The sequence below is a fragment of the Rhododendron vialii genome, chromosome 7a (genome assembly GCF_030253575.1).
Source record: "Rhododendron vialii isolate Sample 1 chromosome 7a, ASM3025357v1".
NCBI classification, from domain to species: Eukaryota; Viridiplantae; Streptophyta; class Magnoliopsida; order Ericales; family Ericaceae; genus Rhododendron; species Rhododendron vialii.
This window is the reverse complement of record NC_080563.1, coordinates 4474235-4487061: the sequence shown is the minus strand read 5'-3', so window position 1 is coordinate 4487061 and position 12827 is coordinate 4474235. Positions and strand designations below refer to the sequence as shown.

The following is a 12827-nucleotide window of genomic DNA, read 5'->3' as shown; positions in this document are numbered from 1 at the left end:
CTCATACCGGCACTAGTGTAGATTTGCTTCGGCAGAGTGTCCTTGAGTCTGTAGCCTGTGTGCTTTAAGCAGTTACTCGTGTCTTTGATTTGGTAGTTTTGGTTCATTCATGTATATTGTGATGAAATCTTTTCCCTTCGGGATGAATATATTACTTGACGTTGATCAAAAAAAAAAAAAAAAAAAATTTCATGCTCCGTGAATCAAGGGCCCCATGTATTGATACTTCTACCTTTGAGGTTGGAGCATTGTTACCCTTTTAGGTCTCCAATAGTTATTTCTTGCACACTATATATATAAGGCCTTCAAGAACCAGAAGTTCAGTACTGAATTAGTTGGGGAAATTAAGCTAGAGTGAGAAATTTCAAACAAAAAGAAAAGCCATGGCTTCGAAACCAGGAGTGCTAACTGACTGGCCATGGACGCCGCTCGGCAGCTTCAAGGTGAGATATCTATTTGAACTTCAAATATTACGAATGAAATTTGTGTACTAATTACTAGTGGCATTTTTTTGTTTTTTGATTGATGGTCGATTGATCATACAGTACGTGGTTTTGGCACCGTGGGTGGTTCATAGCGTGTACTCGTTCGCCATGAAAAACGAAACCGAGCTGGCTGTACATGTCCTCGTACTCCCGTTTCTGTTGTGGAGGGCGATTCATAACCAAATATGGATTTCTATCTCTCGTCACCGGACGGCGAAAGGCAGTAACAGGATCGTTGATAAGAGTATCGATTTTGAACAAGTTGATAGAGAAAGCAATTGGTACGTCTCTCTCTCTCTCTCTCTCTCTCTCAATTCAGTGAGGAATTGGGGCCTCCATGGCATAAGAGATGTTCATCTTATAGTACGTCCATGTAAATGGAGAAAGCTATGATGCTCTCTCTCTCTCTCTCTCAATTCAGTGAGGAATTGGGGCCTCCATGGCATAAGAGATGTTCATCTTATAGTACGTCTATGTAAATGGAGAAAGCTATGATGCTCTCTCTCTCTCTCTCTCTCAATTCAGTGAGGAATTGGGGCCTCCATGGCATAAGAGATGTTCATCTTATAGTACGTCCATGTAAATGGAGAAAGCTATGATGCACACAGGCATATCATAAAAATATTGCCTAATATTAATTTGGTTTATATTTCATATTTCTTGAGTCATGTGACGGGTTCTTCTAGTGTAGTTATGAACAAATGTGTAAGGTAAAAGAGTAAAGCTATATATGCATCTTTATCGTTAAGCTGGGGATTTTATGGTTGGTTAAAATTGTTATGGTTCATGTACTGTTAAGCATTTTTTATTTTTCGTTACACGTACTTTTTGGTTCATTTATCATAATTTTTTACGGTGCTTGGTACGCTTAATTATTCTGGCTAATTATGAATGAATTTGTATAGGGATTGCTATGCATCACAACACAAACCACACTAACCTACGTACGCGGCACTGCATGATTGGTGGTGTTGTGCACTCAGGGGCAGATTTAATGTAGGCCCAGCTAGGTCACGTGACCCAGCTAGAATGTTAATAAATAATAAATATGTTATCATTTCTCACAAAAGTTATCTGTGGTGCTCGTGTCTTCTCAAAGAGGTCCTAGGTTTGACTTTTGCTGGCGTCTTTTGCTTTGTTTTTAATGCTCCCCAAGTTCTGTGCATAATTTCTCCCACTGAAATTTAATGTTTCAATTTTTTTTTCTCACTGTAACTTACAACTTTCATTTACAATTTTACCAATTCATTAAGTACTAAACTTCAAACATCATTAAAAATATTTTATTCAATTTTAGAAGTACTAGTGTGGACTTTTTTTTATTTTAGATATTCCTGGCCGGCAAGTTTGTTCTTTTTTTTTTTTTTTGGCCCATTACATGATCTTAATTCAAAAACTTAACTATGTCACAATAAAGATTCATTTTTTTGGGATAATTTTATCTTTTTCAATTATTGTAAATTTTTTTTTTGAGGGCCCCACATTTAAGGTTCATCTTTAATCATAAAATCTCATGGCCGGTCTTATATTCAAAATGTGACCCATCTGTATAAAAATCCTGGATCCGCCACTGTGTGCACTAGCATTATTGTAGCCATTTATATACGCGAACATATTCTAACATCGTAATAAGAACATGCAGAAGCACTCTTCCCCGCTATAAACTAGTAATAAAAAGATATCGATCCCAAGTGATTGATCGGATGGTAAGGGCTTGAAATTTAGAAATTTGCTTCCTCCTAAGATTTTAGGTCGAAATCTCTTATATGCTATCAAGTCCTTTAGGGTCAATCCACACGGAGTATTTGCTCCAACTTTAAGTGGGGCTCCGCTAGTGGATGATGGTTTCACTGTATTTGTCTCCCAAAATTAATCAAAATGCATGTAAATTTACCCGGCCGGACACCTAGTTATTATAGATTAAAAAAAAGAGTCTTTTTTATGTGGCTTTTTTCATACTACTGCTATAGTACACGTTAACAAAAAAATTAAGGAAAAGGTACTGGCTGAGGAAGTCACCAATCAGTAATGGTAATCAAGACACCAGGCTTCAGAAAGTGGCGAGAGCCTTGTGGAGCGTTTGGATGATTCTCAAGTGGTTGCTGGGATATGTATTGGTCCTTCCTCAAAAAGACTTGATTGGTTTCCTGTCCTTTAGTTTTCGGTTTTGTTTCCTTAGAGGTGTGTGTCCTTTGGCTTTTGGTTGTACTCTTTTGGCTTTTTGCTTTTGTGGTTGTAGGTTGTTCGGTTTGTTTTAGCAAGTGTCTTCGGTGTTTTGGATTGCTTTTTGTCTTTCTTGAAGTTTGGATTCTCGGGTGGCGCGTTGTTGATGTGCCCGTGATCCTTTTAATCTTTGTTTCCTTTCAAAGATAATAAAAAAAAATTTGCCCATAAAAAAAAAATAATTTAATAATTTAAAATCTCCAAGGAAAAATGCACAGTAAGATATTTTAAGAGGATCATAGGAGTCCAATTTTTAGTAAGAATTCTTTCTTGGGAAAATGACGGCCAATGACGTGTTTGATAATTAATACCCTCCAAGGACATTTTCAGTATTAACAAATGTTCTTAGTATGTCCTTGGCGGGTATTAATTATCAAAACACGTCCTAGACCGTCATTTTCCCTTCTTTCTTTCGGAAAAAGGAAGAAAGAAAAGAAAGAAAAGGAGCTATTCAAAGCCCATACACATATGGGCTAAGTGGACTGGGCTTGAAAACATGTCAAGTCCATTTAATAACATCCCGGGGGTTGGGCTCACGGCCCGATGTAAGAAGGCTCCCTTGTTATTTGAGGCTCCCCTTCCTTTTGGCTGCAGTAATGCTACACGCACAGCAAATGTGCACAGATTTTGTGCACAAATTTTTTGTGGGGCCCACTAAGGGTCCCACACAAATAATCCGAACCGTTCATTAAATGTAAAACATTTTTTCAAGGGTCCCCGCAAAAAATCAGCTCAATCCGATACTCATAGATGCTTGATTCAATCATTTAACTTTTCATTCAAATCTCAGGATAATGAAAAGTTAAATGATTGAATCAAACACTTATAGATATCGGATTGAGCTGATTTTTTGCGGGAGCCCTTGAAAAAATGTTTTACATTTAATGAACGGCTCGGATTATTTGTGTGGGACCCGTAGTGGGCCCCACAAAAAATCTGTGCACATTTGCTGTGCGTGTAGCATTACTGCAAACTGCCCTGTTTCGTTTCATTTTTGCTTTTTATCCTTTTTTTTTTTGTGTGTGTGTTTATAAAATGGAAGACAGATATATTGAGAATTGGACTTCCCCTTTTTGCTACCCGCCTTTCCCCATCCCATCCCTTGGAGCCATTGCATTTCAATTCACTTTCTTCTTCAAAGATTGTTTATTACTCCGTACTATGTTTTGTGGAGACTTGATTAGGTTGCAAACGAATCGAGCTCGGCTAGTTTGTATAGTTTGTATAGGATAGGCCTGACTCGTTTAAAGAGGTTTGTTAAGTAAGTTAGTCAAATTCGACTCGCTTAAGGGTAAATGAGCTGAGTTCGAACACTTCAAGGCTCAGCTTGGTTCGGGTTGTTTGCACCCCGGAGACTGATAGAGGTTGGTAATTTTTACTCCATTAGCATTGTCTTTTTTCTCTCTCTGTAATGCTTTTGTGTCTGCATTACCTTAGATATTTATTGGTTTATTTGTGGCGTCGCTTATGAAATGCTTATGTGGGTTGGTTACTAAATACTAATGGTTGGCTTATCAAATAAATAAATAAATACTAATGGTTGGAATTTGAAAGGAAATTAGTTTCCCTATACTTCAATAAAAATTCTGGAATTGATAAACAAAGTCCGAGCAAAATAATTTGTAATAGTTTTTCATTAAAAGTTGGGAAATGCTAAACAGAAGGCTAATAACAATAAGTTTTTCAAAGCTTAATTTTCTAACAGCTGTTTGATATAGCAGAATTTAGCTTTAGGTTTCTTGGGAGTTTTAACTACCTTATAAACACTACCAGAGCCGGCTTGGCCGCTCGGGTCTTTAGGCCTCTGAACATCTCTAAATTTTAGAGGCCCTCCTACTTTCATACCCCTTATAATAGTCCAAAAGAAAAGAGCGCCTTAGGCCTCCAAGAAGTTAGGGCCAGCCCTGAACACTACAAACAAAAGGCCATAGCATTTTTCGGTTTGCTCTACCTGCGTGTCTGCTTACCAATGTGATCATTATCAAAACCAAGACAGCTGCATAGGGATTAGAAGTTATGAAGCTTTGGTAAACTTGGAAGAACTTATGGTTTAGAGCAATGCAATGCGAACAAAAGTATTGTTGTCCAGATAGTTATTAATGGGAACAAATGTAAGGAGGCGCTATGTTCATGTAGTATGGACGAGGTGTGCCAGTTGGGGGCTGCACTCTCTCAGTAAGAAGGAGGCGCTACGTTCATGTATTGGAGAGGTGGCTGTACATTTTACACTAAAGATACAAGTATGAATGAGAAGCACTGCTCCCGCATTTGATAGGGTAGTTCCGTTACTGAGAATAGGCGTACAAACTTTGTAAGATGCAAGCTTTTTTGCTAAGTCGAGTTACTTCTTTTCCTGCAGGGATGACCAGATTTTGTTGAATGGGCTTCTGTTCTACATAGGGAACATTATAGTGCCAAGAGCTTCTCACCTACCCATATGGAGAACAGATGGTGTAGTCCTCACAGCTTTGATTCATGTTGGTCCAGTGGAATTTCTCTACTACTGGCTCCATAGAGCACTCCACCACCATTACCTCTACTCTCGCTACCATTCCCACCACCACTCCTCCATTGTGACGGAACCCATTACATGTAAGATCACAAGTTTTAGAGGATAAATTGTATGTACGACTTTTGTTGTACAAATTAAAATGATGTGGTTTGGAAGCTTCTAAGTACCCCTAAGGCCCCAATTGGTTTCTCGCTAGCCTCACTTTGTCTCTGGGGTGCAAGAGATCCAATGCATGTGGCGGGTGGAGAGATAAATCATAGGCTGTATGGTTTTTGGTAAACTTTTTGTTTCAAAAGAATGCACTTACCATTGTGGCCTAAAATCTCAAAAAACAGCTTCTGCTACATCATTATTTCCTATACGGACAAAAATGTTGGCCCCAATTCCAAAGTCTTGGAATTTAACTTTGTCTTTTTTTTCCAGAGTTAATATGTATTTCATATGTGCATTTTTCTGTTTACTTGGACAGCTGTTATTCATCCATTTGCGGAGCATATCTCATACTTTTTACTATTTGCAATTCCAATGGTCACCACTGTGCTTACTGGGACTTCTTCTCTGGCGGCTTTGTTTGGTTATATAACCTACATTGATCTCATGAATAACATGGGACACTGCAACTTTGAGCTCATTCCCAAGTGGCTTTTCTCCATTTTCCCCCCTCTCAAGTACATGATGTATACACCATCGTAAGTCTCAGATTCCTATTCATCCTGTTTACTTCAATTGTTTTGTTCTTCAATAATGCATGGCAAATTCTTGAGTTGAATCACTTTTTTCGAGTTTCTCTGTAGGTAGGTGAATCATAGTGTAGTTAAAAATATCTGTTGTTACTAACAAACATCTTCATTGTCTACCTAGGGGAGGGGACAATGGGGACGCCAGGAGACATGGGCATCTGTTATGAGAATACATTTTGTTACTAACAAACACTAAAAAGGATGGCAGCTCAAGGGATTAAAAATATCAGTGAGCTTGATGCTGTGGTAGTAAACAAACCAAACGAGTGACAGTGCAGATAATGTTGACGATAAAACTAAATTGATTGATAGTGATGCTATTACTAGCAAATTGTGACATATATGTTGAGCTCAATTCTGTCCATAGTGAGAAAATTCCTTTTTAGTACTTGATACTTATGTAGTCAAACTTTGACCGACCGTTCTTTTGTGCCCACAGATATCATTCTCTGCATCACACCCAATTTCGGACCAACTACTCGCTTTTTATGCCATTCTATGATTATGTCTACGGTACCATGGACAAGTCCACCGATTCACTCTATGAAAAAACTCTAGAAAGGGAAGAAGAGTCCCCCAGTGTAGTTCATCTCACCCATTTAACGACACCCGAATCCATCTATCACCTTCCAATTGGGTTTGCGTCCTTTGCCTCCAAGCCCCAGAAATCAAAGTGGTACCTCTGGCTGATGTGGCCTGTGACCTTTTGGTCCATGTTCATGACTTGCCTCCACGGCCGCACCTTCGTTGTAGAGAGAAATGCCTTTGGGAAGCTCAAGTTACAATCCTGGGCAATACCACGATACACCATTCAAGTAAGTGTTACAAACATCTCTTGGGTATATTTGTTTACTTCAGCAATTATTTTCATTGTTTCTTGTGATAATACCCCAGCGTTTTTGAAAATACCCCAGCGTTTTAGCACATTTCGCAATTTAGTCACTGTTCCCACAATTTTGCAACTGAACACTTGCATTGGGGAGTGAGGACTATTACCACCGCCACTTCTACCAAACTAGGACTATTACCACCACCACATCTACCAAACTACCACCACCGCGACAACTACTCCTACCACTACTTCTATCTCCACGGCTGTTGCGACCACCACCACCACCTCTTGTAACTTCCTTATTATGTTCATTTAGCTGAAACCTTTAGTCCATCCCACAATCATTCTATGTGGCACCCAAACAGCTGAGTGGGAATGGATATGGACCTTTCAGTCCCAGTCAACTTTGCTTTCTATTCCCAATGTCATTCCATGCTAGCTTTCATTCCATTCCTGCGTAGTGCGTACTGATAATAACAAACATAGCCTTAGTGTATTTAGTCCTATTTGGTAAAAAAAATCATTACCTTTGCATGAGTTTAAGTCTTGTATATATAATCAAAGGTGTCATGATTTTTTTGGGTCTGTATACTTTTCATGGTTATATGGTTATTGCAGTTCTTATTTCAATGGCAAAGAGAAACTATCAGTGGCTTGATTGAACAAGCTATAATAGAAGCAGAGGCCAGAGGCACTAAGGTGTTAAGTCTTGGTCTTTTGAACCAGGCAAGTTGGTCCTTTCTCTGTCTCATTATCCTTTTTTCCAGGAAATTAACAATGTGACCAATCTAAGACATGCATTATTTCCTTAACCGTTTGCCTTTTCTTTCTTACTTTCCCTATAGCTTTCTTCTAACCTCAAAAGGGGAAATATCGAAACAATCCCGATTTCCATCCTGTTGCTAATTCTCTAGACCAGAAGTTGAATGCACATGTAACTATAGTTTTCAGCTTTTTGCTTGAACTAATAGTGTAGAGTTTTTTCCTTTTCATTCCTGTTTTTTCATAGGAAATGCTTTTTTGGCGTAACATGATTAAACCAAGGCTTGTAACATCACATTATACTAATTTTCTGAACCACTTTTGTAAGGCTATCACATTTTCTATTAGTTCATTTTCATGCATGTGTATATTTATTGGTGATAGTAAATTTTGTCAATATTGCAGGGCGAAGAAATTAATAGGAACGGGGAGGTTTACATCCAAAGGTACCCTCAGCTCAAAGTGAAGGTGGTGGATGGAAGTAGCTTAGTAGTTGCTGTTGTCCTAAATAGCATTCCAAAGGGGACAACCCAAGTCCTTCTCAGGGGCAGCTTATCCAAAGTTGCTTATTCCATTGCCTCTGCTCTATGCCAAAGAGGGATCCTGGTAATCAAGTTCACCTTCGTGTTCAATGCATCCCTGCCCACTATTTTACAGCCCAATGATTAAGTTGGGGCAAGACGTTCGTTTAGACAAGCCTACTCGGTGTCAATATTGTTACAGCCTGATTGTTTGGGCTCTACATGTTGGGATGGTTTTAATAATGTTAGGCCACCCATTGCAGGGTTTAGGCCTTCTAGGCCAATGGTTTTCATACAGCTGGTTCGGGCATTTGTTCTCCCCTTTCCCTTCTCCTGCCCTGCCACCCATTTTTTTATGGTCCACACATGCATCCGTGAACACACACACACAGAGACACCCCAATAGAGCTGGCCTTGGAGAGCAATCAAAAAACAATGCTAAACTATATCTATTCTGATATAATTGAATTTGTGTCAGGTTTCCACCTTTTACAAAATCGAATACGAGAGGCTTAAGCTTAGCACTGGATATGGATCTGACTTGGTTCTCTCAAGGAGCTATTCTGAGAAGGTAAATTTTAATCATGAATTTTTTTCTGCCTCAATAACTATTCTTTAACGGAGTTTATTTCTTTCATCAGTTCCTTTCACAAACTGTATACATATACTGAAAATTTTTCTTAGAAAACTTGTAATTGGAGAAGATTGAGGTCACTGTTTATCACTTGCTAGAAAAAGAGTAGTTATAAAACAATAAGAGCGAAATGATGTGATATTTGGTCCTTTCATTTTCTGATTAACAAACTACTGTCAAAGATGGTTCTTAGTCTAAAAAACACTTGAAATGTTCTGCAGTAGTATTTTTGTGCGAGATTAGGGAGTGTTTACTAATCATACTTTCTTTTCTAAGGAATCATCGAATCAATGCTCGCACGCAGTTAAAAGTAACATGTCGCATTTGTTTCTGTAAAAGTGCACAGCTAAGCCGAAATTTAAGTTCTTTCTCAGGTATGGTTAGTGGGAGACGGACTGAGCGAAGAAGAACAGCAGAAGGCACCAAAAGGGACATTGTTCATTCCTTACTCGCAATTCCCCCCTAAGAAAGTGCGCAATGACTGCTTGTACCACCACACTCCGGCAATGGTGGCTCCCTCGTCTCTCGAAAACTTGAACTCATGTGAGGTTAGTATCAGACTATCAGTTTACTTGTCCTTCGATCGTCACCCCTTCATTTCTTAAGTTTCAACCTGAATATTGTGGCTTAGATATAATAATGCTCATGATCAGTGTGTATTGGATCATGAGAATCGGCCACCGAATGTTTTCAGAAATTTTAAATCAACATTTGACTCTTACAATTAGTTTTGTAAGTACGATTGAATCACATGTCAAGTTTTAAGGCTATTTGATATTACTATTTTCAATTTCCCATAGGATATGAGAATACGACTATCTAACAACCAAGGATTGTTACTACAATAGAAAATTTATACAATAAGAAAGAGAACACTAATATTAATATATGTTTCTAAAATGAGGCAGATACCATAACAATATCACGACAATACACTATAATACAAAGATTCACAATTACACATATTCCCTCTGTCCCATAATGTTTGTTCGGTTCGCAAAACGAGGACATTAAAATAATATTATTTTTGCAAGAAAAACTTCAATTTTTTTCAACAATTTTACTAGATATCGTTGAGTTCTTTAAATTAAATTTTTTCTTGAAAGAAATGCAATATTTTTTAGTCATTGTTTTGCGGACCAGACAAACATTTTGGGACGGAGGTAGTACATTTGTGGACATTAGTAATGTAACGGTCCCGGCTGTTGGAAAATGGGAGCAATAGGTATCACTGATGGGCGATGGGAGAAAGAGATTTCTCACACACAATAGTAAGCACATTTTATTGATAAAGCACACAAATAATTATAAAACTCTCACTCACGTCTCTCTTTCTTTCTCTCACTCAACTCCCATACTTTTACAATATGAATTACAAGCCTATTTATAGACAAAGCTACACACTTAATTGATAAGCTTGCATATATTGAAACACTCACAAAATCAAATAGGTAATGGTAAAAGTCTTCATCTAATCTTTGACTAAATCCTTCCACTTGCTTTGAAGCTTATCAGTACCAAGCCTCCAAAAGAACAGTTCCCAAACGTGGGAATCATGCTTACTATTTAAACACCTGCCATAACGGTCTTACTGGCCGATACGCATGTGAATTTTTTTCCTACCGCTGTTATTTTTCACCATAACCGAAACGGCCCCCAAAAAACCGTTACGTAACAGCCATTACATTACGTAAAGCCGTTTTTCAAAACCCTACTGGCAATATAAATTGGGTTTGGTTCAAAAAGTGGCGTAACAGCTAGCAGTATGTAACTTTTGCAACATCATAAGTTTTACAAGCTGCGTTTGTATTTAAGATAACGATTTAGTCGATACGGCTTTTCAAAGTTACCCATAAGGTTCCAACAGATCATCAAACACAGAATCAACGATCTAAGACTACCATGTCATTAAGATTTTTATAACTTATACTACAGATTTTTTAATGGAGGTAAAAGTTTTTGTACATGTGCTCTTTCAGAACTATAGATCATGAAACAGATTACCGATTTTTATAACCTCTGTTCGTATATATAAGATTACTCGTGTATCTTTCAAGACATGCCATGGATTCGTCTTTGTTTGGTCACTCTGAGAAATTTGTTGGTGTTTGTGTTAGAATTGGTTGCCAAGAAGGACAATGAGTGCTTCACGCGTAGCTGGGATTGTGCATGCTCTAGAAGGATGGAACGTAAATGAGTGCGGCCAAAAGATGTTCGACATTGAACAAGTTTGGGAAGCCTGTCTCAAACATGGCTTCCGTCCTTTGATGACTCCAAATTAGTCACAGGCGCTTCATCACTTGATTCACTTCTATGCAAGTCGGTCTGGTTTCGATCTATTGCTCTTCCTGCAGACTTTGTATTTGTCCTTGAAAACTTTAGTATCCATGAAATATCTTACTGGACACTTTGTTTCCGTTTGTGTTTGTTCCTTGTATCACATATTCAGACTCTATATAACGAGGGAGATTTCGGCTAACATAAAGCCGGTGTTTTAGAAGGTATTCAAAGAAACAAATGAATCGTTACCTCTGAAAAAGGTACCTCAAGTACCCACGAAAAATGTCTTGGCAATCCTGTCAACGACCAACTTACCAATTTTCCTGGCAATATGTTTTGAAAGTGAAAGAAAGTATGAGAAAATGGCGCATCTCTGTTATGCACTTGGCTTCTTCAAAGTGGACACGACGGGTGGGTTTCGAACACGTCGATGCAGTCCACGTGCATAGAAGCAGTGGTGACATTTTGGCAGTTTCCGGCACCCCTCCCCGCCGGCAACATTGTCAAGACGAACTGCACAATAAAGGGTGTCCGTTTTGCTAGGATTTGGTCTAGCTGAAGGCGAAGAGGTGGTGGTTGCAACGACGCCGTTTGAAAAGGAAATAGATGGTGAGGAAGATGATGATGGAGAAGATTGTGAGGTGGTTTGTTTTGGTGTGAACGAATAATAAATGAACAATATAAGGGTAAATACCAATATATACTTTAATTTGTTGCTACTGCTTTTCTACTTATCATTTGAGATAATAAAGGATGAATCTTGTATTTTTTTTTCCCGATATCTCAGGTCATCGGACTAGCTTAAGCGCACCTTAATTAATTTTGAAGATCCAATCCTACTGTGCACTTACGAAGTGTCCAATTAAAGTCAGACTAAGACTCCGTATGAACTGCCCCCTAAGAAATTTCAAATTTAAAACCTTAGAAAGGAACAAACCCTTAAATACTAAGCCACCAGACCAACTCTTGGGATTAATAAAGGAGGAATCTTCGGACAGATTCAATATCTTAAGGACAAGCTCTTGGTTAGCCCTCTCCTTGATGGGGGTGGGGTGATTAGTTCAAAAGAAATGTTATGAAACATGAAAACTTTCAATGAAATTTAACATGACACTGAAATTGATGAGTTTCATAGAAAGTTTTCTTGTTTCCTATCACTCCTCTTAGTTCAAAGCTCGAGAGTGAGCACAGCAAAAGGCTGTACATTCTTCTCATGAGTAGGATCATGGACTCTATCATGTGTCAACTGTCAAGCGCATCAAAACATTTTACTTGGAATTAGTTAGAAATCGTTATGCAACTCTAATGATGTGTGGTGCATGTGGTAGGTGAGGTCAATTTAAACTTTTTTAACTGTTGTTTTGGAGAAGTGTCATTGTAATTCTTTCTTCTTCTTCTTCTTTTTTTATCCTCAAGTGTCATTGTAATTCACTGTAAATTTAACCAGAAATCCTATGAGGACCGACCAAAACCCACCGAAATCGTACCGACGGCACCGCCGGGCCGTCTCCGGCCATCGAACGGCCGATCCGAGCCGTCCAAAAATTCTAAAAAAAAAAACCGAGGGGGTTCTCGCGGGAATCAACGACATTCGATGTGTGTATGGTGGTTGGATCAAGCACCCATTTTTTCGTGTATATATGTATATACACGAATACACGAAAAAGTTGGGTGCTTGATCCAACCACCATACACATATCGGATGCCGTTGATTCTCACGTGAACCCCCTCGGTTTAATTTTTTAGAATTTTTGGACGGCTCGGATTGGCCGTCCGGTGGCCGGATATGGCTCGGCGGTGGCCGTCGGTATGATTTCGGTGGGTTTTGGTCGGTACGG

General features: G+C 38.7%; 1 protein-coding gene across 1 annotated transcript; it reads left to right on the top strand.

Moving 5' to 3' along the window:
• The first annotated feature begins 261 nt into the window (after positions 1-261).
• On the top strand, positions 262-11248 carry LOC131333605 (very-long-chain aldehyde decarbonylase CER1-like). The gene is made up of 10 exons (XM_058368215.1): positions 262-443; positions 546-766; positions 5068-5300; positions 5690-5909; positions 6400-6775; positions 7411-7518; positions 7960-8160; positions 8554-8646; positions 9084-9257; positions 10827-11248. The coding sequence occupies exons 1-10, from the start codon at positions 384-386 to the stop codon at positions 10989-10991; spliced, it is 1851 nt and encodes a 616-aa protein (XP_058224198.1). The 5' UTR covers positions 262-383; the 3' UTR covers positions 10992-11248.
• Positions 11249-12827: the final 1579 nt, after the last annotated feature.